The 26,988-nt window shown below is 41.7% G+C and overlaps 2 protein-coding genes across 2 annotated transcripts in view; one reads left to right on the plus strand and one right to left on the minus strand.

Annotated features, from left to right (window-relative positions):
- The window catches only part of zc3h3 (zinc finger CCCH-type containing 3), a 63,037-nt gene extending 49,193 nt beyond the window's left edge, over positions 1-13,844 (minus strand). The window contains exons 1-3 of the mRNA XM_051377222.1: positions 13,732-13,844; positions 11,250-12,759; positions 10,829-11,001 (exon numbers count right to left, since the gene is read on the minus strand). Coding sequence (XP_051233182.1) covers positions 10,829-11,001; positions 11,250-12,759; positions 13,732-13,777 — 1,729 coding nt within the window. The 5' untranslated portion in view covers positions 13,778-13,844. The remainder of the gene's footprint in view (positions 1-10,828; positions 11,002-11,249; positions 12,760-13,731) is intronic.
- Positions 13,845-15,446: 1,602 nt separating this feature from the next.
- On the plus strand, positions 15,447-23,934 carry cyldl (cylindromatosis (turban tumor syndrome), like). The gene is made up of 15 exons (XM_051377223.1): positions 15,447-15,743; positions 16,032-16,481; positions 17,073-17,345; positions 17,597-17,675; positions 17,758-17,939; positions 18,139-18,304; positions 19,424-19,565; positions 20,097-20,207; positions 20,302-20,393; positions 20,478-20,541; positions 20,633-20,765; positions 21,484-21,592; positions 21,682-21,800; positions 22,517-22,730; positions 22,813-23,934. Exons 2-15 carry the CDS (start codon positions 16,062-16,064, stop codon positions 22,995-22,997), a joined length of 2,289 nt encoding a protein of 762 aa, XP_051233183.1. The 5' UTR covers positions 15,447-15,743; positions 16,032-16,061; the 3' UTR covers positions 22,998-23,934.
- The last annotated feature ends 3,054 nt before the right edge of the window (positions 23,935-26,988 follow it).

A 26,988-nucleotide genomic window follows, 5' to 3' on the forward strand; every position in this document is an offset into this window, starting at 1 on the left:
GGAAAGGAGGGGATGAGTGGTGACTGAGTGAGGAAAGGGGGTACTCAGACAGGAGGAAGGGGAGTAGTAGGGAGTGGGGGAGATAGTAGAGGGTCACTGAATAACTCATCAAGACCAGAATAGACTTTGGGGGTTCGGATGTCCAGGCCGGTATGACTGAAATGGAAAGTTGCAATGGTCAAAAAAAAAAAACGTCAAGATGATAAGGGGTCAGGTTTCTCCCCAGCCTGGGGCCTCGACCTGGAGCCCGGGGTTAGGATGAAGAGCCAGGTGGAGCAGGCAGGATGGGGAGGGCAGTAAGACTGAAAGGGGGACAGAAAGATGGAGACATACAGAAAGACAGAATAAAAAAAGAAAAAGATAGGAGCCATACAGAATTCACTAACATTACAGGAATATGGGTCTTGGCCCGATACTTGGCTCCACCAACCCACTGAGTCTTGCAGCCAAGACATTAATTAGGGGAATACGTTTAATCCCTGTGGACAGGGAGGGAGGTAGAGGAATAGAGTGATGGTGCGGTTGAGCAATCACACAATGGGACTGCAGATAGAAGACCAAAAAGAGGAATAGTGTAGAGAGAAATGTACTGAAAATCACTTGTGCACTGTGGGTGCACTGTGTGGTCAGTGTGACCTCTGCAGCGATGTCACAATAACATCTATCTAATGCCTTGACCTCTTTAAAGCACTGATCACAGAATTTGGAGTAGGAGGACTATCACACTAGATGCAGTTTTGGCAGAGAAAGCACAACTCGAAAGTATTATTTCCACATTTAAATACACCTCTTACCTTATTAAAAATTCCACAAGACATGAATACGCAAATTTTTGTTTTTCCTGGTGGACACAAGCTGTCTCCTACTTCACTGTAAAGTCCATTTCACACAGTGCACTGGTGGCTTCAACTCAACTCAACTGCGTCACACTTTTGCATACTGGACCACAACTTAATTGACAGCAGCAACAAGAGCCAACAACACAACTAATGTGTTTCTGATTCAGATGTTGCTCAACTTGTTTGTGCTGTACAGAAACAAAAGTGACATCACTTCTTTCCTTACTAAGGTCTGCCTACGTCAAAGCAGTGAGAAAAGCAAGGACAGAAACAGTCAACAACAAAACTCAACACGTCACCCAGAGTAAGAATCCAAGTTATCGACCATGTGTCTAAACCACCATAAAGGAACCAAAGGATCTGGAATTTAATCCACAGTTCAACAGTCCACAGTAAAGCCAATATGGAGGTCCCAAAGTCAACTCTAAGAAGATTGCATAATGTGATGAAACTGTACAGGACAATTTATAAACCTCTTAGAAATCCCGAACAAGACCAGTCATAAACCAACCCCCCATGTCAACAGCCATGCACAGTGCCCAGATAATCCTGCCCTGGCCATAATGACCAACCAGTGTCCAACCCCCCCCCCCGTCACACAATCCCTGCTCTACCATGTGTCCATGCCTGTGTGTGTGGGACATAATTAACATGCCGAGCGCTCCTCAGACTCTTTGCTCCTCTTCCCACGTAAACGGCAAACCCCCAATGATTATTATGGTAACACGTCAGTGTGTGCAGACATATGGAGGAGAGCTGGGGTAGATAGGGTTACAGTCAGAGGGTTTGGAGGTACGGGGGGGGCGGGGGGTATACCAGCAAGCTCTCCAGCTGACAAAAGGTGAAGATTTATGGAGTAGCTCCTAACACCGCCAACAATTTTCCTGTTTAGTGTATTTACACTCAACATTATCAAAAACTGTGAAGATATTCAAGAGATTTTACAGGTTGGCCCATTTTGACTTTACCCAGCCTACCCTGTTACATAAAGAAATTATTCCATTTTCTGACATAAAGCTTTACATTGAAACACATTTACATTGAGTTTTTTTTGGTTGTCTAAAAAACACACTTTCACCGGCAAAGTTTGGGCACCAAAACCAAAATGTCTGTTTCCACCTACCAGTCCAGTTTCAGTTTAGTTCAGTTTGTTACACATTAAAACGGTTAGTTTTGCACTTCTACTGTCAAATATTGTGGATGATACCGATGGAACCAATATATTCCATAGTGTTTTCTCTCGTTACCCTTCTGTTGAGGTACCTGGTACACTGAACCACGACAGTGACGTGGATCTAGAAACACCGCAGATCACAGATTTGTCTCGCCATCTGTACTCTGATGTAGAATTTCCCAAACTCTCCTGTTTTTGTCAGCAGGCTTATGTCTTGCTGGCGGCAGCCTTTTCTCTAACAAAGTTTGTGTCCTTGTTGTAGGCTAATAAACAACCACATACCATGTGTGCATAGCGAGGAGTGAGTCAGCCGGAGAAACGGCGGCAGAGAAGTGACGGTGAATGTGAGCCGAGCACGAGAAAAGGTCAGCAGCAGGTTGTCAATCTAGCAGTAAATGTACAGTGGAGGTTATAAATGCTGCAGCTTCTCAAGACCAAGAAAACTCTCTTTGTTGTTTCCCAGCTGCTGGCAAAGTGAAGGGGGTTAGCCCTGAAGCCCTAGTAACAACCCTGTCTACATTTAAGAGTACTGCCTGTGGTGGAAACGCAGAACAGTTCTAGATTTTAGGTAAGTGTAGGTAGGGGTTAGGTACGGGTTTCAGGGGTAAAAGTGTTTGGTGGAACCTGGCTATACTTTTTCATTGTCTTGCACATTTTTCAATACCCCAAATTCTCCATGGATTGGCTCAGGATCAATCCAATCCATGGAGAATTTTAGGTATTGAAAAATGTGTGCTTGTTAGTGTTATTAGTATCTCAGCACCACAGTGCAGCTGTATAGACAAATTTCCAATCTAAAGCATAAATAATTTTTGATTTAGTTTTTGCAAAATACTGGTACAATCCTGAAAAAGTCCCTAAAAAAGTCAACAGTTTGTCAGTGGAATAAATCATTACTTGAACTGAATAAATTACACACCACAGACTGCAGTCAGAAGACAACATCATGAGGACTTGAACATGATTGAAATAGTGGAAAGTCACGTTATCGTCAGCCTTCATACCCCTATAGCTAAAGTTGGCAACATGTCCTACCCAAGCCAAGCCATTTACCAATAAATGACACCGGCATCGCCCGCCATGTGTTCTCAAATAATTAGTAGGGCTCTGCCTGAGTCCTGTTAGGTTTCTGATTTATTCAGACAGCCTGGCACATGGGCCACTCCTCTGGATACCAAGAAAACATTTACCTCCTTAACTGGGAAGGGGTCACAGTCTACTCAGGCTAAAGTTTCTGGACTCAATAGTATTGATTACACATTACAACACATCCCCCCTCGCAGATACGTACGATAATAGCAGCCCCTCATGAGAGCAAACAGCACTGTGAGTTTATCTTGGAAGTTCAGTCAAAAACACTTTGGACTGTTGGAACTTCTGGAATATTTTTTAAGAAAAGAAAATATAAAACTTGTTGATTAATCTGAAACTTTTTCAGCATCCGTTATCCTGTCATTTGACCAGGTTAAGCAAAGCGCTGCAAGTCTTCACAAGTCTTTGCGCGTCCAACAGACCAGCTAGGTACATCTGCATTATGATATCAAATGAGCCAGGACTTTAATTATGGGCAGTTGACAGTTTGATGAGACTCGGTGGACGGCAGAGGGGCCTTACAATACAGTTGAGAGGAGTAACTCATGTGGACACACTGTTGGTACAGGTCTGATCACTTGCATGCACGGTTCCCTTGGTCCTGAGAGGTTCATTAAAATGCCAAATGTTACTGTGCACCGCCGCAGAGAGCTATACTGAGCCCGTCCTGCACAACACACCATCTTACAGGAGAAACTGAATCATTCACGCAACCGAATAGCCATACTGTTTATATGTAGGCACAAAGATAAATGCATCCAGAGGTTCAAGCTACTTATTCCTTCTAAATGCTAAAACATACACAGAAAACCCTGCCGCCTTTCCTTCTCTGTCTGCAAGGTTCTGCCTAAATCATTAAGGCAATGCAACAATTCTGGAGGCGTAACTGTGTTTGCATGTGTGTGGCACATGTTTTGTAGGGCACGTGTGTGTGTGTGTGTGTGTGTGTGTGTGTGTGTGTGGTGTGTGTGTGTGACAAATGGTGACAGATATAAAAAGAAAGGGAGAAAGAAAAACCCACAGACAGAGACACAGACAGAAAGAGAAGACAGAGGTCCACCTGTTTGACACAGAGAGCCTGAGAAAGTGCAGAGGTATGAGCAGAATGCCTCTGTGTGTGTGTGTGTGTGTGTGTGTGTGTGTGTGTGTGTGTGTGTGTGTGTGTGTGTGTGTGTGTGTGTGTGTGTGTGGCATTCAGAGAACGGTATGTAGAAAGCAGCTGATGGGAGAATCATACACACCAATGCACACACACACACATCATTAACAAACTATTAAAATCATTTGGTCAATAAAAAGTTCGGAGAAAGATCAGCATACACATACATCAGATATAGAGTGACGCTTCTAGTACGCACATAGCAACACCAGCTGTGTGCTGCGATAACCAAACAAACAGAGAGTTAATGTCCTCTATAAGATGCCTCTGAGTGTGTGTGTGTGTGTGTGTGTGTGTGTGTGTACACACATGTGGGAGGGGACGGGAGGGAGGTGAGTCAGTGAGAGGAGACAGAAGGACAAGTGGCTGCAGTGAGAAGGAAAAGTGGGAGAAACTGGAGCAAGTGTGAACCAGAGAGTGATGCAAATAAACAAACAAAAATAAACAAAAGTGTGCTGTGCCAAGTTGAAGTCATAAAAGGACAGGCTGGGCTCTGGAGCGCGGCCCAAAGACAAACTCGCTTGCAGTTATGTTTCATACAAAAAACATCATGTCTTTATGCCAAAAGATCTTCCAGGACAATAACAAGGACATACGAGGTTTTCACCCACTAACAAACAGGTGGGTAAGGTTTAGGAAATTGACTCATATAAATGTATAAATAGTCTAAGAACCAGATTAGCCGTGTTTTAGCTGACTGACAGAAGACAGAAGTGAAAGAAAGCTTCGAGACAACTGACAATACACAACTGATGTAACAGCAGAGTTGGATGTAAACGGATTGGTCTGAGTGGGCGTGCTAAAACAAGTTCTCTCTCTAAATTTACTGTTTAATTTAAATGTATTTGTACATTTTAAATGTATTTTGTTATCTGATTTTAAAAAAAGTCCCTCCTCGATGTTTGATAATGTTTTACTCGTCTGAATTTCTTAAACCAATCAAAGATGTCCAGTGTGAGAAAACTATGGTGGCCGTGAAACTTGAAAGGACCTATGAAAGGACCTATCTAGAGCCAGTCTAGAGCCGGCTCATTCTAAGGTACCGAAAACACAACAAATCTTATTTTCAGGTGATAGTAAACTTCCTACATTTAAAAGGTAGTTACAGGTCGCTTTACCCTCCCCTTCCAAGTGCAAAGGGGAAACTACAGCGCATGGATGTTAGGAAATACAGCAGTGGTACTGTATATCGGGAGGAGTGGACGGGTAAAAAACAGCAACGATGCAGGCTTAAGGCCTTTGCACACTGGGGCCGTTTCATTTGCACATCAATATATTGACGTTTTTTTTTAATGAGAACTCACAACGCAAATTTTATGCAGTAAAGTTGATTTCTCTGAGCTTTCGCACAGTAAATAAAGGCATCAACCAATCACACTGTGTGGAGCACACAACTCATGGTGGACCTGTTGATTGTTCCTCATCACCCTGTATTATCTGACAAAAGACACAAAAATTATAAAGACAATGCGACCAAAGTGACTGATACTGGCGGCTGCTTCCTCTGCAGACTGCTATGTGGGATTTACCGATGAGGAACTGAAGTCGTTATATCCATCGATGCTCTCTTCACAGCCTTCATCTTCATTTTACCTCACAGAACACTGGTTAGTTGCTGGTCTACCACTGCTTTAATTAGTTTGTTTGTGTGACTTTGACGTCTTAACAGACTGTATATGATGACGGTGAACACGACCTATCTATCCGCGTCCGTCCGGTTCAGCAGTGTGACCCCCGAGAACCCCGGGACCTCTGCAAGCTGCAGCAGTTTTTCCGCCTGTCCCTGTCCCGCTCCGTATTACGCATTTTCTTGTTGTTTGTTTGTCACGTGATCGGTGTATGAATGCCTTTACACTGAAAACCGGTGTGTGTTGCTCTTGACTTTGGTGTAACACATCACTAGAGAAGCTGCAATCAGCAAATGATACGGTCTGTTTTAAAGCAGACAAATCGACATTTAGTGTCAACTTTCTAATGGTATTTTAAAACAGTGGTAAGCAAACAGGCATTAACAAGGATTGGGGGCACCACACGAGCAGGAGAAAAACAAAATAAAATAGTAATGTGTCTGTCTATTTTATTAGTGATGGATGAACACATTAATTACTAATAAAATAGACAAAACCAAATTAAAATACGTTTATTCTACTAGAAACAGATTAGTCAGAAGGTGCTGTTACTGTTGTGTGGTTGAATGATATGTATAAATAAATCAGTTCATTAATCATAGGCCGATACACTTGATGAAGAAGCTGATACTTGCTTCCTGCATTCCTCAAATTATCACAGAGCACGGCTGTTTGTTGATGGTATCCCATCTGTGTTTGCATGTGTCCGTACATACATTAGCGAGAACATACAGCAGTGTGTGCATACAGTAGTGCGTACATACATACCAGCGGAGAAAGTGGAAAATGTCAGTGAGAGCATGGCCTCGATGCAGAGCAGCAACATATGATTTATGGGTGAAATAAATGGGATCACTGTAGGCACGGTAACAGGATCCCTGGAGGTGTGGGGGGGGCAGGAATCCTTTGTGGTAGTAATGGGTTCCATGGTATTAGGGGGGAGCGGGAGGTAGAGGGGGGGAGTGCAGCATGTTGGTAAGTTGATGCTGAGAGTGCAAAGGTGGCAAAGGTGACTGTAAGAGAGACACTCCTACTACAACACACAAACAATCTGACCTCTGTGTGTGTGTGTGTGTGTGTGTGTGTGTGTGTGTGTGTGTGTGTGTGTGTGTGCGTGTTTTATGATTTACATAAACAGGGCCAAGGACCAGCTGAGAAGTAAAACCGGAGGAGCCAATGGATACATCTACTTGTAAATATCTCAGAGTAATAAGAGATAGTTATGCTGTAGTTAAAGTGAAGGACTGCATGTTGCTACAGATGTGAGAAAATTAATACAATGTTAAAGTGTCCTTGGCCAAGAACCCCAAACTGCCCCAAGACGAACATCAGAATGTGTGTGTGTGTGTGTGTGTGTGTGTGTTATATATTAAAACTTATTTCAATATGTTGTTCTGCTGTTTATTTTAAATTAGCTCTTTTAAATTTTATCTTCCAGGAAGTAATTTATAAATTCAGATGAACTCACATGACATTCAGTTCACACCTAGAATAAGATTATACAGAAAAATGCCTGCAGTCTGCAAACTGATATACAGCGCGGGGCTTAAAAGAGTCGCAAGGCATATTAGCAGAGCGGCGGAGACAGCTACAGAGAGGAAAAAGACTGAGCGAGACTGGATGAGAGATGGCGAGGGAGGAAAGAAAACCGGAGTGAGATGGAGACCTAAAACGCTCCAGAAGCCTGTCACATGGGGCTCGAAGCCGCACGGCTCAGCACTCTTCCTCTCTGTGTTCTGTCCATTCCTGACATTTATCTGCTTTATTAGATTATCTGGGCTACATGGCTGTCTCCGGCCACACACACACACACACACACACACACACACACACACACACACACACACACACACACACACACACACACACACACACACACACACACACACACACACACACACACACACACACACACACACACACACACACACACCTCGATTCATTCCAGCCCTTAACTGCTTACTTAGGTTTATGCCCTCTTTAAATTAAACCACAGATAACCGTGCACCTCAAAAAAAACACCCGCCACCTAACGTAGGGAGGCAGAGGCTAAAGCCGGCCATTGGGGAGGAAATTAAGACACATTGTTTGTGAGTGTATTATCATGCATGTGTGAGTGGTCATAAGGTTGGTTTTTAACGGGCTCATCTATAGGGACTCTGCTTCCCGTCATTAGTAATTCAATTTGCTCTTTATTAGCGGCTCTTATCGGAGGCACAGACGGCTACGAGCAGCTTTCCTCACTCCATCTTCCTCTGCGCTCACCCCTGCTCCACCTTTCCTGCATCTCTGGGTCTGAATCCCCGTCTTTAATTAGAGGTGCATGTGTTCCTGCTGTAAGGCCATTCAGGTTCCCAACATGACATACAATGTACGGAGAAATGATGAAGAGGAAGAGGAGGGGTGAGACGATGTAGGAGGTGTGACAAAGGACACATAAAGTTAAAGAATCAGAAAAAGAGAAGCAGACTGATAGACGCAGAGCCACAGGGACGAATAAAGCCTAATGTTAATAGTGATGGCTTTTCTAATGTCTTCTGACTCCATTGAGTATGGGAGATTACACCAAGATGGGCATGAGGCGTGTAGGGTACACGCAGAATGACCGGAGGGTTGGAGGGGCAAGAGGAGGGAGGGGAGGGGAGAGAGGGAGGGAGGGAGCTGTAAAAACAATGATTGCTTTCCATCAGGTTAGGCCTATATTCTACAGTTCGTTAAAACAATCCAATTTGCAAAAGGATAATTATGCATTAGCTCCTTTTTATCTACTGGAGGGAGAGCGGTGCCAGGGCTTGATAGCAGTGGCGCTGCCTGCCTCCACCTCTGCAAATTACCCGCTATCGGCACTTGTTCGCCATCACGGCTGAATTGGGCAATCAATTAACCTCCCCCCTCCTCCTCTTATAGTCTCCCTGTAAGCCTCTCTAGTGACAGCCAGCAACACAAAGCCCCTACAAGGGCTACAAGGATGTGAGCTGCTGCCCTCTACTGGAGATGGCTGTAACAGCTGCTGTCAGAGCCAACAGTGAAGGGCCAATTACTCGTGAGCTTTGTCCCATTCCATACTACATACCAATTATAAGTAGGTTTACAGTATTTAATGTGTTCAACACAGGAAACATTGGAACAATACAGTATGTAGGAAGAAATATGTTTTTGTTTTTGGGGTGCGCTGTTCATATACACTATTATCCCACAAAGGGAAACGGAGAGGCTAAAATGAATCGCAGATTAAAGTAAAATCAGCCTCAGGAAGATCTTGGAAAACCAAAAATAAGCCTTAAAACTATAAAAGAAACGTTGCTTTCTCTTTGTGAATTGCTTGATTGAAACAAACTACTTAAACAACGCATGACGACAATTAGTATATACAGTAGTACATACTGTACTCTACTGGTATGCAGTTGGCAGTAGTCGAGAACACACTGGAGCACAGGTGGCGCAGAACTGACACAAGAACTGAAGGGAGACATGGCGTCAAAGTACAAAGAAATAAAAGTCAACAAAATTTAATAAACTAACTTCTCAAACTGCCAGCGTACTTATAAATTACACAAGATTATTATTCGTTAGAATTGTTTTTCTAGTTGTTTCATGTCAATTTAAACTACCCCTTCATTTACAGTTACAACATAATTCTAATTTTAAAAAATGTCAAAAGGTCAAAGGGGCCTGCAAATACGTGAAAAGTTTATTTTTCAATAACTTTAGTTATTTGTTGTTTGGCCGAGAACAACAAAGATGATATGATGTATGCTGTTATTAAGTTTCAGATATTACATTTTCTTATAGTAACTGAACATTGAAGTGGTCCTCCTTTGAGAGGACGGTACCAGCAGTGGAACCCAATCGAGACGAATGTATTGCTAAAAAATGCACAGAAGCACGGCTGAATTATTATATTATTATCCTGGGTGAATATGTGTATGTATGTATATATATATATACACATAGATTATATATAAATGTATATATGTACATAAATAACTGTATATTTTGATTTATTTTAGTTTTAGTTTTTATGTTAGTATATACAGTCTTGTGTGCTATAATGATAGAGACTCAAAGATCTCTCTGATGGCACATTAACCACTAACCACATGTTAGAAATCTGCTGTGCTGACGTTGACGCATAAAACCCAGTGAGACGTGGTGATGTTTTGGGGTGAGGGGTTGTATCATATCGAGTCATGCATATGATCCTGCCATCTGGAGAGGCTAGATAGAAGGACTGGGCCCTCTGAGGGTAAGCTTGAGCTTCTATGTGTGCGAAAACTGATCAGTGGGTCTGTGTATCTTTCGGTTTTTTTAAAAAGGACCAGTGTGTAGGATATAGTGTAGTGTTATTGAAGATCACAACTCCCTCATTTACCCTCCCCTTCCAAGCACAAAGGAGAAACATGGCGTCAGACACTACAGAGGGCGACCCATGGTGTCTGTAGATATAAAAGGCTCATTCTACCGTAATTGAAGCATATAAATTACCTATAGTCAAATGATTATGCATATTATATTCCATTTCTGCCAATAGAGCCTCCTCAATGTTACACACTGGACCTTTAAAATAATATTTACAGTTGCTAATACACATTAGTAATATTCTATTCACTAGACTTATTGTGAACAATTTGGTCCCAGTTTGGTGGGAACGTCAGGAGATCCTGCAGGACTGGAGAACTCTTTGGGGACTTAGGATTGTTGAATGCTTGATGGACAGTTGGTGAGTTATTGGTCCAAACAAGTTGTCATAGCAGCACCATATGGCTGTGGGGTGTAATTCTTATTGACTACGTAGCGGGTGAGTATGAGTGAGTCTCATTCGAGCAGTGAGTCAACTAATGACAGAAAACTGTAGAATAAATGATCTTAATGAAATTGTATGTAGCACTTCACAACAATATATTTGTACTTTTAGTCTGTAGTGTGTGCTTCTTACCTGTCCTTGAGAAGGTGGTGGGGAGCCGCCTCAACTTGTGTCTCCCAAAAGACACAAGCTCCCTGGAGGGTGTCCTCCTAACTCCTATGGGACTCCTGGTGGAGCTCTGCATGCGGCCCCGTGGGGAGAACTTTATTGCTGATGGGCTGGTCCCCCTCTCTGATCCACCTCCACTGTGGTCACAGGATAAAGGGCAGAAGTGTAATCAGTAATAGACTAACGGCTACTTTTAAGCATATCATATAGACAAAAACCGAGTTAATTCACGTGTATACAAACAATAGTGCTTTGCTGCCACCTTCTGGCAAAAGACAGTTACACAAAACAAATTGAAAAGAACATAATTCGAGAAGATCTCTGAGCAGATATAGACCTTGAGGTGAGTAAACACACAGATTGTGTGCGTGTTTCCATTACTTACCTATTAGCAGACTTCCTAATGATTTTCATCCTGCTGCGGAGCTTGAACCCAGCGGGGGAGGAGGAGGGCGTAAGGGAGGTACGTTGGTTTACAGCTGGGGAAGCAAGAAGCCCTCCTTTCACTCCCTTGTTGCCTTTTTCTGACGTCCAGTGGAAAGCAGATCTACGACGGGCCGCCGTTGCCCCTCCTGTCGCTGCTGCCGAGGTGCTCTGACCTCCAGCCTTCCAGCGGTAACGGCTACTCGGCGACGAGCTGCTAGAGGAACCCGCAATCCCCTTTTTAATCTTGCCGGAGGGAGCGGAGGGTGCTCTGAGTCTCCTGGTGGCCTCTCCCTTCTCCAGAGCTCTCTGGGGAGGAGCCAGGGTTCGGGGCGATAGTGATTTTCGAGATATTTTAGCTTGTGCTCCTGCAGAGGAGGAGACCCATTTGTACTTGGAGGTCTTGGGGGCTACAGTGACGGGACTCAGCTTTCGAGGTAACTTCTTGGCAGGGGTTCTCTTACTGACTGGGATTAAGGGGGGGCTTCCAGTGGCAACTCCAGCCTTTGACACTGACGTTGGGGAACTAGTGACAGCTTTGCCTGTGGGGGAGGAGATCGAACTAGCTTGTTTAGGCTCCACTCCTCCCACGTTCTGGCTCTTCACCCAAGTGAACTTGGATTTTTTCAAAAAGGATGCACCGACTTGGCCCCGGCTGGTGTGAGACGTGGGGTTAATGGAAGGTTGTGTTGATGCTTTAGGCAGCGCAGAGGGGGGTGGTGCGGTATTCTTAGTCGGGAGAATAGCTGGAGTTGTCGCAGTAATAGAACGTTTAGTCTCCGTGCTGGTTTTGCTTGTTGGGGAAGGTTTAGTCTTTGCTTGAGGGCTGCTCTGCAAACTGGTCGAGGTGTTGGCTGAGGGCACTTCTGAAGATCTGCTGGGTTTCTTTTGTGGCAGGACTACGTGCCTGCTCTCAGCCGAACTCTGCTGAAGTTCTTGAGTCTGTCTGTGAAGCATTTCATGTTGCATGGTAGCGCCTGTCGAAACTCCTTTTCCATCTCCGTGCGGAGACACAGCCGCCGCTGTTTTACTGAGAGTGTCTGTGTTTTTTATCTCTGTTGCAACTCCTCTAATCCCTGTGATGCTCTTTACATGTCCTTCTCTCTTCTGATGACGGAGCCCTGAAGGTAAAGTGGCAGTTTTGACTCCATCGCCCTCGTCCCCTCTGCTGTGGCTGGGCAGTGAGGTGCTGTGAGAGATACTGTGAGAACTAGACTGATGAACGGAGGAGGAGGAGGAGGTAGAAGCCGAGGGATGGCCAACAGAGGACTGGGGGTTCTTGTTTTTCAGCGAGTACGTTTCCCTCCAACTTCCGTGGCTCTGAGGAGCATATGGCCTCCCTCTGGAGCTGTCAGGCTGGATGACAGATGCGCTGTGACCTCTGGCTGATGTCGGAGCTTCTGGCTGCTGCCTCTGCTCAACTCTTGTGGATGGGGTGTCGCCATGGACGCTCTTATGTCTGTTGATGAGATCTGGGAATTTGGAAATAAGGAGTTGTTTAGTTGTACAATCACTTCCAGACTGATGAGCGATAATAACAGAAACCATTCAAAAGTAGAACACTACAAAATAATGTAGATGTAGATAGTTCAGGTTCAATAAAAACCTCTACGGCATCTTTTCAGAACCAATGTTACTCTGGATATTCTGCACATGCAGTCAACGTGCCTTTTTTATTGGGACTGAAGACAGCAGTAACAGGAGAGATCTCTTAATCAGATGTTTTTAATTCATCCTGTAACTTTTTATCATTCACTAACGGCCCCTGTGGAGCATTAAAGCTCCACTCTACTGTGTGGGAGACATCATAAATACATATATCACCATCACAATCAACCATTTACCGTTACGCCTCGCAGTTAAACAGCAGTGTCTAAGTTTATCACATTATCATTAAGTTGTGATTAATGCGTTATTAGTAAATTGTCTAAGAAAACACTGAATTTATCCCCCAAAAAAAAAAAAAAAAAGCAGCCTAGTATTTTAAAAAATACATAACACAGAAAACATTAAACAGGAATCTCAAACTTCATTCAAATCACTAACTTTACACAGAGTTCTTGCAGTCATTGAGTTCAGAAACAGGCTTCAAGTGTATAGTTTTGAATATAATATGAAACAAACATAAAATGTGTGACTTCAGTCAGATTACTAAAAGACAGAAGAGAGCAGCAGTGGTGCCACTAACAGCAGCTGTACGGTGTTTAACTAGAGTATAAAGAGTGTCAGCTTCACACTTTAAAGAGAGAGAGAGAGAGAGAGAGAGAGAGAGGGAGATAAATAAATGAACATTAAATAAAACAACGTGTCGTTTTAATGTGAGCTGGAGGCTAACGGTTAACGAGCCGACGGTCACCTGACAGCTCGGAGCCGTCAAACACCGCCCCTCCGACCCGCCCGCCACCGAACAACCTGTCGACGGTGAATAAAGAAGGTTTTTTTACTTTGTAGAAGTTCAATCTGTCTCTTCAGCGCTTCTCTCTCCTCCATGTTTACACGCCGACCCGCTCCGTCATCTCACAGCGACGAAAAGTAGGCCGCTGCGGATGATGTGATGTGTATTGTCCAATCACAGAGCGCGGAGGAGGTTGAGAAAGCCCTCAGTTGTGTCTTGCAGGCTTGCGTTTTATTTTGAAAGACAGGTGTCAGGTCGCACACGCAGTAAAAGTTGTCTTTGATTTTATTTGACAGTGTTATTGGGACTCAGAGTCAATATTAGTTACATAAATACAATAAAATGCAGTATAAATTAAAAACACATTTAGTTTGGTTCTTTCTTGGTCTTCTCTTATCTACTACGGTGGCCCTGAGGTGCAAATCACAACGGCAAATCAGAAAAAAACAACACAAAAAGAGAAAACACAACACAAAAAGAGAAAACACAACAACAAATCAGAAAACACAACGACATTAACCAAACCGGAAACACAACACCGACAGACCTATGCGTTCAAGTTGCCAAATCTGAAAATTCAAACCACTAAATAAGGAAAATATTGTATTCATACGTGCATGTTAATGTGGGATACCTAAGAGAGGTAGAAACAGGGGTTCCAATAGTCCATATCTATGTGTTTTCTGATTTGCTGTTGCTGTTTGCTGTTGTCTCGCCATAAAAACAGTTTCTTCCCGTCGGCAGCTGGCCTCCTTAACAAGGCCCGGATTACCCACTGTCATTGACTCTTATACCCACCCTGTATATAAAGTATGCATCACATTAATGCACCCATGTTCTTCTGCACAGCTTTCTCTGTCTCTTCTTATCTTTATCTATTTATTTTTTGAAAGTACTTTATTTTTCTGTGTGATTTCTGTGTGATTTGAATTTGAATAATTGTATATTTGTATATTTGTATTTGTATATATATATATTTTTATGCACCAACTGCACCAGGTCACATTCCTCGTAGGCATAAAAACCTACTTGGCAATAAACAAATTCTGATTCTGATTCTGATTTGCACCTCAGGGCCACCGTAATCTACAGCCTATGTTTGAGTGCTTAAGAGTCAAGGATCTTTCCAGAAACAGTGCCCTGGAAAGGATAATACACATAAACGCTGTCTGCAGTTTTTATAGAGACTGCTTCTTTGTCAGAAAGTAGTTCCAGTAAAAATCTGGTTTTCTGAGAAGTCAAGTTGCTATTGTGTCATTTTTTAACACATGCAACAATTATTCACCTCCACTGTGTTGAGGTCCTGTAGAAATCACAGGGAACGACATCTGAAATCCACAGAACTAAAACCCATCTGCGTGGATAGATACCACGAGGGCTATGTGAGAAAGCTCACACATCTTTTCAGAATTTGGGTGAACTGACCCTTTAAGCCAGCCAGGTAGACAATAATGTATCTACTGCAAAGGTTGCAAAGAGGAAGATAGTCACTTGTTTAAATTATACAGTCTATATTATTACATTTAATTAAAAATACATTTAAAATCTATTATCATCCATAAAGATGAAATAATGTGTCTCTAGTCTGTTGTTGTTATTGTTCTCCAATTCCTCACATTTTGTCATGCTGTCAACAATGTTAAAATGTACTGTTTGGTATGTAATCTACATTTGTTCAATAAAGAATATATAAATAAATGTAACTTTATTTAAACATAGTATTATTCGTTCAAACCTTTTATTTAAAGTGTGTTGCCTGTAAGACCGCGCCGAGGGCCCGAACCTCCCTCCTCGCTGTTTACAGTCAACGGATTTGAACAGCGTCACAAATTATTCCTGTTTGCTCTTCCCAACTTTAAACGAACAGTTTCGAACAGTTTCGAGGGATTAACGTTAAACATTAGTGCTCACATAAAGAGTCTGCGAGGTTTGACAAACTGAGACTGTCCTTTTTCCAGCGGAGGAGCGAGAGAAAGGCCGACGCCGTCCTGAAATGAAACGAAAGGGGAAGTGAAACTAAACTTTAACAACAGAAAGACAAAAGCTGCTCAACAAGTCGAGGTAACGCTGACTAACGCTGACTACAAAAACCGTCGAGAAAGTAACTTAAAAGCAGTAATTGTAACGTTGTTTTGGATTAAAACGGTTCCGTTAACGGGACGTTTGACGTGTTGTTTCTGTCTGTCTGACGGTTTCCATTAACGGACAGCTCCTGTGTTCTAAACGAGCTTCACAGTTGTCTTCAACATTCAGAAAAAGGTTTGTTGTTGTTGTACTAACACCTGTGTGTGTGTGTGTGTGTGTGTGTGTGTGTGTGTGTGTGTGTGTGTGTGTGTGTTTTCTGTACAGTTTCCTGCTGCTTCTCCTGGCCTCAGCAACATGTCGTCAACAGACTACCACTACTTCATCATAACAAGAAAACCTGAACACCCAGGACACATCAACGCGGGTTCAATATGTTACAGCTATCATTATAAGTACAGAACAGCTAACTCTTCCCCTAAGTTGTCTGTCTGCTTCCTGGGCTCCCAGTTGTCATTGGATTACAACATAGAGGTGAAGAGCATGGAGGAGTTGAGTCCAGAGGAAGCCGGGCTGCTGCAGGCTCTGGCTGACGATGCAGAGAGGCTGCAGTGGTTCAGAGAGAGGAAAGCTCTTCGAACAGCGCTGGGACTCACTGAGGGTGCTGTAGTGATTGTGGACGAAGGAGGAGAGAAGCTCAGAGGCATCATTCGCTACATCGGAAACCTGACGCATTCCCATCCCTTATCAGGAACTTTCTTTGGCATTGAACTGCAGGTGAGACTAAACGTTATATATGTCAAATTCACAGCTACTACAGCACCAACCCACCAAACTCCATTGACAAAACCAGCAATTTTAACCCGGCAGATAATCATTAAACACACTTCAAACTGGACAAAACCAAAATGAACCCTTAATTAAGTTCAATTCTTCCACTAAAAGTGCTTGTTTTTGCCACTGACAGACTCAGACTGTTATTCTCAGTGTCTGACAACCTTATGAAAGGATCCCTACAGAGAGAGACCTTTTGTTTGAGCTGTTACATAGCTATCACTCTCCACCAGACTCCATAGAAAGAACCGGCCATTTTACCTCGCAGATCATCGTAACTTTGTAACTTTGTGGACAGAAACATAATAAAACTCACCAACACTGTCTATGTTACATAACAACAACAACAACAACAACAACAACATTTGCTAGATAAGCTGTGTTATGTCGTGTGTTTATATTTGAGAAATACATTTTGCTGTATGCTTTTCTATCATTAACAGTAAAATGAACAGATTTATTGATAGAGGTATTGAACCGAGAGCGTAAGTGACATTAATTCAGCGGCGCTGTTATGGTTCTCTCCCCCCCCAGGGAGAAGACAGGGGGAAGGGGAGCACAGATGGGAAGTACCAACATCAAACCTTCTTCTCCTGCTCAGAATATTCTGGCATTTTTGCCCCATTCTCCCGAGTCAGGCCTCTCGTTCCCAGCTCCCTGTCGCCCTCCATCCCTGCGCCCTCCTCACAGCCGGAGGAGCTGGAACCAGGCGAGAGAGTCACCTACTTCATCGATGATAAATGTCTCCATGGGATGGTGTTGAATGTGCGAGTAGAGAACGGACAAGATATTGTTGTGATCTCCACAGTAAGTAATATTTCACTTGTTTTAGTTTAAATGATAGTGTTTTGCTCCTTTTGAATTATGTTTTAAAATGCAGATTTGCAATGATTGATCTTATTTTCTGTATTTGCTGCCACAGTCTGTGTGCTCCTGCTCATCCTCGAGTTCTATGAAACAACCAAACCTTCTGATTTCAAATTAAATTCATCACTTCCTTCAGTATAAGGTTCTCACTTTACAGGACATTTATACATTTTCTCTGTTTCTGTTTCCAGGACAAAGATGAGAATGGAAAGACGGGGGGCACAGTTGAAGTTCCACTTTCTTCGGTTTTTAAGGGAGAGGTGCCTGCAGGTCTGAACAACTCTTCACATGATTTCCCACATTTGTTATAAATCTTGACCACAAATATGACCCACACGTTTCCTCACTGTAGAGCCAGAGCGCATGGACGTCGATGCACCCCTGTTTGACCCGAACCCTGATGATCTGTACGGGGATCTTCTGAGTGTGAACTCCCTGGTAGAGGTGACTCTGGGTAAAGGCAACGCATATGGAATCATCCGCTGGATCGGCAAGCTACCTGATCGACAGGATACCATGGCTGGACTAGAGCTGGTAATCTTTACGTTGACGTGTTAGCGTGCAGATTAAGGTCTAATTGAAACATGCAATATGTACATTTATGGGAACACATCATCTTATATGGGAAAAAAAAGTCTCCTAGGTTCACTTTCTTTCAAATCAGTGCCTATTTAGTCATTTGACTGAATCTTTGGTGTAATGACATTATTCTTCTGCATATATCCGTTTCCAGGAGGAAGACACAGGAGTGAGTGACGGTACCTTTAAAAAGGAGCGTCTCTTCGCTTGTCCCCCGAAGCGAGCTCTGTTTGTGAAGCTTATCTCCTGCCGTCCTGACTCACGATTCCAGAGCACATCGGCCAAACACAGCGAGATGATGCCAAAAGAGGACAACGGAGGTGAGGACAAGATTAATAATTATCTCTGAGTAACTTTTTGTTCCCAATTGTGGCACTTTTTTGTCTGCTGAAAATCCATGTGTTGTTATAGAGCAGTGGTTCCCAACCTAGGGTTCAGGAGCCCCACTAAGGGTCGCCAAAGCTTAAAAAAGGGTTGCAAAGCCTTCTTGATTTTAAGGCATGGGGAAAACCATAAAAATATACACGGTAGGCCTATATCTTCTGGTCCTGCATTATAAAAGGACGCAGTTATAACAACCAAAGACCTAAAACAAGCATCAGGGAGAAGAAAACACTGAATTTGGCTAAAAAGAAACTTACTAAGTATGTATGATTGTTAAAAACTAAGTAAATACTAGAAAATCATTTAAAATGTTCCTAAAAATATCAGGAATCTCATCTCTGATGCAATATTCACAGTAAATAATCTGCTCAAAATTCATCCAAATCACTTGTTTTAGACAAACTTCCTGCAGTTATTGTGTTTACTGTTTACAGTTTAGTTATGCATTCAATATAATATGAAATATCCATAAAATATGTCATTTAGCGAGGAGTCAGTTTGCTCAATGATAGAAAAGGGGTCCACTGTTATAGAGGACACTTTTAAGCAGTGGTTGCCCCGAATGTGGATATTGTATTTTAGTTCCTCATTCACATTCAGAAATTTTCTGTAAAACAAGATAAATTCTTCTGGATTTGAACTGTTTTTTCTGGCCTGTTGCCATAATGTTAACTGTAGTGAACTGTAGTCAGTTCACCAGAGCCTGCAGCAGAAGTCAATGCTAGGTTTACCAATAAATTATATGACCATTTGGGAGCAAGTGCTGTCCTGTATTGTCCATAAAAACTCCTGGAAACTAAAACTGTTGACACAAAGCATGAAAAACATACCAAAATATATATTCAAGTATGTATGGTACAGAATGCACATATTTTATGCTCACTGATTGTCTAATAAGTGTACACAAATGGCCAATCAAGAGCAGAATGCTGCCTTTTAAACTCATTCTCGTTATCTAACCAGCTGGACATGCAAATCACACCACGTGTCATCCATAATGATGTGTGTGTGTGTGTGTGTGTGTGTGTGTGTGTGTGTGTGTGTGTGTACTATAGAGAGAGAGACGGAGCACAGCACAGGGAAGCCGGAGACTGTACCTCCTATAAGCACGGAGCAGGTTAACCAGATGCTGATTGGACGAATGAGGGGGATCCAAGGCCACTGCAACTCCTGCTACATGGACGCTGCCCTCTTCAGGTCAGGATGATCTGAACGTAGGACAATAAATAATATGCATCAAGGTCTTCAGAGGAAGTTTATGTTCATGTTTATTGAAGACCATTGTCCCAAAAACATCAGTATTTTATAGGATGATCTCCTACCTTCCAGACGGCTGTTCATTTCTGCACAATTATCTCTGTAAACGATATTTGTACTATAATCAGCAAGGACCATTTCCAACTTAACCATGTTAAATACAAGAAACAATCAAATTCACTTCATCTATTTTACTGTCTGTGTTTGCTTTTTAATCTTCTGAATATGTTTTTTTCACACACACTCATGAAGGCAGTGTTTCTCAAATTAGTTAAACATAACTAAAAGCTTTGAAAATTGCTCCCATGTACAGTATTGTTGACTAGTTTCACATCTCTGCAAGTATATTTTTAACTGAGAGGAATCAAAAGTGGCTGCACGTGGTGTAAGAAGCCAAATTAAAAACTTGCATTTATGCTGTAATGTTGTGGGTTTTCATGTCTTAACTCTTGTTGCTGTCTGTGCTTCCAGCTTGTTTTCCTGTTCCTCTGTGTTGGACTCCATGCTGTTTAAATCAACAGAACCTCAAGATGCCCCAATTCAGAGCACACTGCTCCATAACATTGTCAACCCCCTCCGCAGGTGTGTGCTTGAACAGTATGTACTTTGCAAGACATGTAATAGTTTTTCTGGTCATTTTAATCACATATAATATATATCTGTATGTTCTTTGCAGTAAGGGCTTCGTGGAAGGGCGACACATCATGAAGCTGCGGCAGCAGCTGCAGAAACACGGCTACAGCCACTCCTTCACCACAGATGAGAAGGGTCCGTTTGATACAGAAGCTTTAAGACAGCTGATTTGTTTTTTTTTGGTTTAAAGTGACTGTTGTTGTGGTCGATGTCTTTCAGATCCAGAGGAGTTCCTCACTGTCATCATGCAGCACATTCTTGCACTCGATCCTCTACTCAAACTGTACAGTCACGGCTAATTGCTATTTCCAACTACACAGCTTGAATACAATGAACTTTTGAAGGAAGTTACAATCAGCTCTCTCTCATTTTAGCTCCAAGGGTGGGAAAGTGCTCGAGAGTTACTGCTATCAGGTCTTCTTGGACCAGAACCACAGCCTGGTGCTGCCTACAGTCCAGCAGCTGCTGGAACATTCTTTCCATAGTGAAGGACTCAAGCTGGCTGAGGTGAGAACACATGGAGTTTTTGTTTTTCTTCTTAGACGAAAACTGTAGTAAATTGTAGTAAATTCACCGGAGACTGCAGCAGAAAAAACAGTGAACCAGTCTAACACGTGTCCCCTAAAAGCTGACCACCTAGCTGGAAAAACCCTGAGACACTTCATCGGGGAAAATGAAATCTTACAAAAGAGTTGCAGTAGGGCGCCTGGATAGCTCACCTAGTAGAGCCATGTACCGAGGCTGCGTCCTAGCTGCAGCGGCCTGGAGTTCGAATCCAACCTGTGGCCCTTTGCTGCGTGTCATCTCCTCTCTCACTCTCACTCTCTCTCTCTCCGCCCCCCCAAATATATCACTCTTCAGCTGTCACTATCAATTAAAGGCAATAATATATATATGTGTGTGTGTGTAAGCATGATCTCCTTGAATAATGCTATGATGAATTGTAGTGATATTAAAATAAAACCCCCATATCTTTCCAATTTTAATCTGTAATAAGCATATATTTTGTATTTGTACATACTCCGAGGTGTAATGGCTGGTGATGATCTGTGCAACTAATATAAAACTTGTTATCTTTTTGCTCTGGAAATGTATTTATCCAACGATCCCTTCCTGAGGTTGGTTCTCCAGCAGATGGCTCTGTTGGACAGTTCCCACCTCCTGGAATGAGTTAAGTTGTGTGTATTCTGTCTGATCATCTTACTTCACTGTCTCATAACTGCAGGTCCCTTCCTGCCTCATCCTCCAGATGCCTCGCTTTGGGAAGAAATTCAAGATGTTTGACAAGATCATTCCCTCTCTGGAGCTAGACATCACCGACCTCCTCTCTGAAGGTTCTGCTAAACACCGGATGGATGAACATGATGTAACACAAATGGACGTAGTGAATACAACATGGTGTGTGTGTGTGTGTGTGTTTCAGGTCCTCAGCAGTGCATGCTGTGTGGAAACTTGGCGCAGGAAGAGTGCACCGACTGTTTTAAGGATCCCCTCTTCAGCCAGACGGGATTCAAAATCTTCTGCAACACTTGTTCATCTCAGGTGCTGTTTGCATCACTGTCTGGACACACAAATCATTGTATCTGCCTTTAGTATTAATGAAAGGCTATTAACGCCACTTTTCCACGTGATAGAGCTCACCTCTTCACCAGCTCTGGCTGCTGTTGAGGTGTAAAGCTGTGTTACAGTGTTCTGATCCTGATCAGAAATCACAGGTGCTCCGAATAATATGCTTCCCTGACAGAGATATATACATATATAAATATATTTGGATTGTTGAAGAAGCTATTGTGTGGTGTACACATTTAATGCACAATTTATATAATTCAAGGGTCGGCTTAAAAGTCCATTTTAAATGCACAGTCAGTTCTCTCCTGCTCTCTCTCTGCCTGGGATGGTTTGGAGGGAAAAGAGGGAAATCTGGTCTGAACGTGAGAGATGTATAATCCTGGGGGAGTGGTCTAGTGAGAGTGGCACCAGTGCAGTCATGCAGGTGGGGTGGGGGCTTGTGATTCAACAATTATATTACATTTCATTCCAAAAAACACTAGAAAGTATGTAAAAAAAAAAAAAAAAGGATGTATTATGGCTGTGGCTAAACCTCTTTGTCAGAAAGTGTTACTTGCATGTACTGATAGATTATGTAGAACTGAAACCCTGGAAACTGACAGAAAACTAATCAACAACTTTTCACTTGAATGTTTGAGTAATTTAATAATAAAGTAGAACATAATATTTCTTTGTGGTTTTTTTTCCAGGTTCACTCTCATCCTCTGCGTCGCTCCCATCAGCGAGCTCCCCTGGACATCCCCAAGGGTTACTTGGGTCACGGGACACCTCACACTCTGACCAGAGACAAACTGGAGCTGTTCGCCGTGCTCTGCATCGAGACCAGCCACTACGTGTCCTTCATCAAACACGGACCAAACAGCCAAGACTGGATCTTCTTTGACAGCATGGCAGACAGACAGGGTGAGTGGTTGTTTTATGCTTCATCTCATTACGTGCACCATTTGTACGTGCACTCTTTGACTCAGTTGTGCATTGTGTTCAGGAGAGAAAGACGGCTTCAACATCCCGGAGGTTCACCACTGCCCTGAGGTCGGCATGTACATGGAAATGTCTCCCGCAGAGCTGGCCAATCAGGTGCCTCGAGACATGAAAGGTGTGGCTAAGCGTCTCTTTTGCGACGCCTACATGTACCTGTATCAGAGCACCAACATGTGTCTCTATCGCTGACTCTTCACTGCACTGGAAAACCCCACAGCTTGTGTGTCAATAGAAGAAAATGATTGTTGCTTCCATTTTTCTGTTTGTTATTCTTTCATTAATGTGTGGAAGTAAATGCATTAACATTTAAATCGTGTATATATATATACGTTTTTAAATGTTCTTCTTAAATGTATACTACAGATATATATCATTTTCAGCCTTGGTGGTGCAGGGAAAGTATTATGAGGCTTTAATAATTTATAATATTGTTTTATTTCTATAACGTATGAAGAAAAAGTACAACCTGACATCGCTTGCTCAGTAATTTTGCACTATAAAGAAAATCAACAATCACTGACATGCGTTGGCATGTGTTGGCAAAGATAAATGACATGTTGCACTGTAATATAAGGATTTTGTAGTTTACGGTTTCCTTTTGTTTTCTGATAATTATCTTTAAGGGTTATATTTACAGTTTTTATATGGACAAAATAATCCACTAAAGCAGACAACATAATAATGATTTCTGAGTGGACTGTTGTAATTTAAAAGCCACTATACAGGGCTTTTGTAAATACAGTGTTAATTTGCTTAATAGGTTTGCCATTGTATCTTAATGGTTGTGCCTGGACCAGCTACTTTATATATATATATATATATATATATATATATATAAAATTTGTTTAGATTCTTTGGAATATTGTATATTTGAAATTAGAATTTCACCTCAGGAGAGATTATATGTTGCTTTTTGGTATGAAATGCACTTTTGCATCTTTCATTATCCTAATTGATGTTTGGGACAACAGTACGGTGAATTACAAGGTTGGGAAAACTGCACTTAAATGGCTGCGTATGGGTCCTGGCTAATAGTCATTTCCATTGACAATATACTGCATGTTTATTGTTAATTGTACTGGCTCTGATAAAGAGTACAATGAATAAAGACTTCTTTTTACTTTGACTCGTCTTGTTACTGTTACTGTTATTACTATTTTTGGTGACAACTTCATGTAGGAACTCTTTCAGTTTATATCTGTCTGTGTCAGTTTTGTTTAATTTAGGCAGTAGTTTAGTCAATTCCCTCAGCATACAGCTATTGAATTATTGCATTCAAAAGGTTCCTTACAACATTACATACTCTTTGCTGTCCTATTCAGAGTGTAAAATTTGCATTGATGAAAGTGAAATAATGAAGTGAAATATCTGTGAGGAAGCCCTTAATTTGCCTGAGTGTGAGTCCTGTGCAGTTTTATAAAGGTTCACTTTATGTGGTATTCGCCAGGGATACATTTTTGGTCCCCTGTTGTTCAGTTTGTGCACTCTTCCTGTGTGTCGCATTAGGACACACTGTTTCACCATTAAATATGCTGATGACACTCAGCTGTATACATTCCTGTCCCCTGAAAACCTGATAAACCTGTTAAATCAATAGATGAGTTTATTAAAGACATAAATAAACTGGATGTCTCACAGTTTCCCACAACTCAGAGATTCTTTTTATTGGTGCCTCAGCAGCAGGAAATATGTTCTCATTTAGCACCTTTGCTTCTGGAAAGTACAACACAGGTCACAAACTTTTGGTTTTAGTATTTGTGACTAGACTTGATTCCTGAATTCCTCTCCAAACTCCCCCTCACTGGTTTACTTAAATCTATAATATGTAACATTTCTGCGTTAAATTAAATGTATTTTGGTGAGTTTTGTACTTACAATATCTCAGATGTTTCCAACAATGTTTAAACTCATTAAAAATCTGTCATTTTATTCAGGTAATGCTGCATTTCACCTGTCACCTGTCACCTGTCAATGGCGTCATATCCCCTATATCTGGCTGGTCAGATACAGTATGAGCCAGGCCATGAGGCACAAGCTTTCTGGTTGTTCAAAGGGTTAAATTAAAGGTTGCTGCTTTTATTTTTCATGTTCTTAGCCAACCAATCACATATAAAGATATCAAATAAAGTTTAAAACAAAGATATGATCGTAGTTCTAGCATAGAAGTGATATTTATAGGAAAGAAGGTCAGATCAAAGCACAGAAAAAAAAAAATCTAAAGTGATGGGAACACGAAACATCAAGACATTTAACACAATCATTTTAAAAAGGTTGAAATAAATGGTATTCATGAATAAAAGATCAATGTGAGTGTGAGCTTGGCCAGACAGGGAAATGTCATGTTGGTTTAACGGCTGAGTGAAGGGACTCTGTGGCAGCAGGTGACAAGTGTGTGCATCTGTGTGTGTGTGAGGGGTAGCCACCAAGAGTGAGGTGTATTTTCTTGGAATAATTCAGCAGTGAGCTCCCAAACAAACAAGATGGTGGCTTTTGTTAACTTGTGATGCTGCTGAAACCTTAATGAAACCTTCACTGTGAACACCGTGATAAGCAGAGCAATTACAATTCTCTGGCTGTTGCTCGAAACTAATTATGAAATAATTTAAATAAATGTAAATACACTTTAGAGACAAACTATAAGCCCAGTCTCCTGATGAATTACGTCCATGTTGGACAATAGCCATCATTAGCCAGAATACAATTTAAAGTCCTGTTTCCTCTTGTGAAGGAATCTTTTTTTAAGAGTGAATAATCCTAAATAGATACATACCTCCTGGTCATATATATTCCAAAAAACACAATTCCAAGTAGTTCTAGGTGGGAAGCCAGTGAGGGATCACACTAGTATCACCAGGGTTACTTGCATGATTATGGGGGTAATCTCATGAATCTCTGCACATACTGACGCCCTCTATAAATAGCCCTTCAGTGGCAGGTGAGAAGACTCGAATGAACAGGAGGCGAAACCTTTCAGATGAAGCTCCAGAGGTGTCCAAAGGTTACTTTTGTCACCAGAGGTCATATCTACAGCATTTTCTACAAGACAATTTCTCTAATCTAAAAAATAAAATTGTTTGTCTGTCTGTGCACCTTATAAAATGATAATTCATACATAATGACCACAAGAAAGAAAACTAGTAATTTAGCATTTGGGGGGGGCTGACTTATGTAGGGGGGGCATGGAGTAGGTGTCTCAGCTTTCCGGTCATTCCCAGTTTATGCAATTACAACACTGTTTATGGACCCCAGTCTGCAGAAATATTCAAACACACTAGGCGAAGAAAACATTTATACCACATGCAAAATACTGCATGTTTTTTCCACAAAACTACATGTGATTAGTATAAAGTGGGAAGGACCGGAAAGAGGATTCAGATATCTAGAGGTCAGAGGTCAATACCTTTTAAGTTAATCCTGGTTAGTTAATTATTAAAGTTAATTTGAAACTGATTACATCAAACATTTTAAGTAAAACTAACCTAATTTTGTAAGTTCAAACATTCTTGCTCAAGTAGCTTCAGTAATTTTAAGTGACACTGACTTAATTTTGTCATTTTTATTTGTACTGTGCAAACAAAAATACCTAGTAAAAAGTACTTAATCAGGAATGTTTCTGTAGCTTACAAAAAGCTGCTTAATCAAGAGTATTTTTTAAGTTTTTGATTCTAAAATTTAGTTTGCTTTACTTAAAAATTTCAATGTAATCCATTTCAGCATGTCTTTGAGTTAAATTAACTTATCGCATTACAGTTTAGCTTCCAAACAAAGCCCACTACAGCCTTTGAAAGACAGTGTGGAGTGGAAGAGGTAAGATTAATGAGGTGGCATGTGGGGTGGCCAATCAAATTTCAGGAGTGGTCAGTGGCACCCCAGGACCCCCGCCTCTGGAAACGCCCGTGGAAATAATAACCAGTGCTGCCGTTTTTCTCATTAATATCATCTCACATAGGCCTGTCAGTGTCGAAATGAAAGATTTTCACTACACAATTATCATGTCCAAAAGAATTCACAATAACAATATAATTGCGATATATAGATATATAGAATCTGTGACCGTAACTCTACAAAAGCACCCAAAAAGAACCATTTGTGAACCACAAAGCCAGAATGGAAAGAAAAGGAAATTATTTAAGAAGCGCTGGATTATTTACACAATATTATAATATGTGTATTAACATGA

Source organism: Dicentrarchus labrax, unplaced genomic scaffold (assembly GCF_905237075.1).
Source record: "Dicentrarchus labrax unplaced genomic scaffold, dlabrax2021, whole genome shotgun sequence".
In the NCBI taxonomy this organism is placed as follows: Eukaryota; Metazoa; Chordata; class Actinopteri; family Moronidae; genus Dicentrarchus; species Dicentrarchus labrax.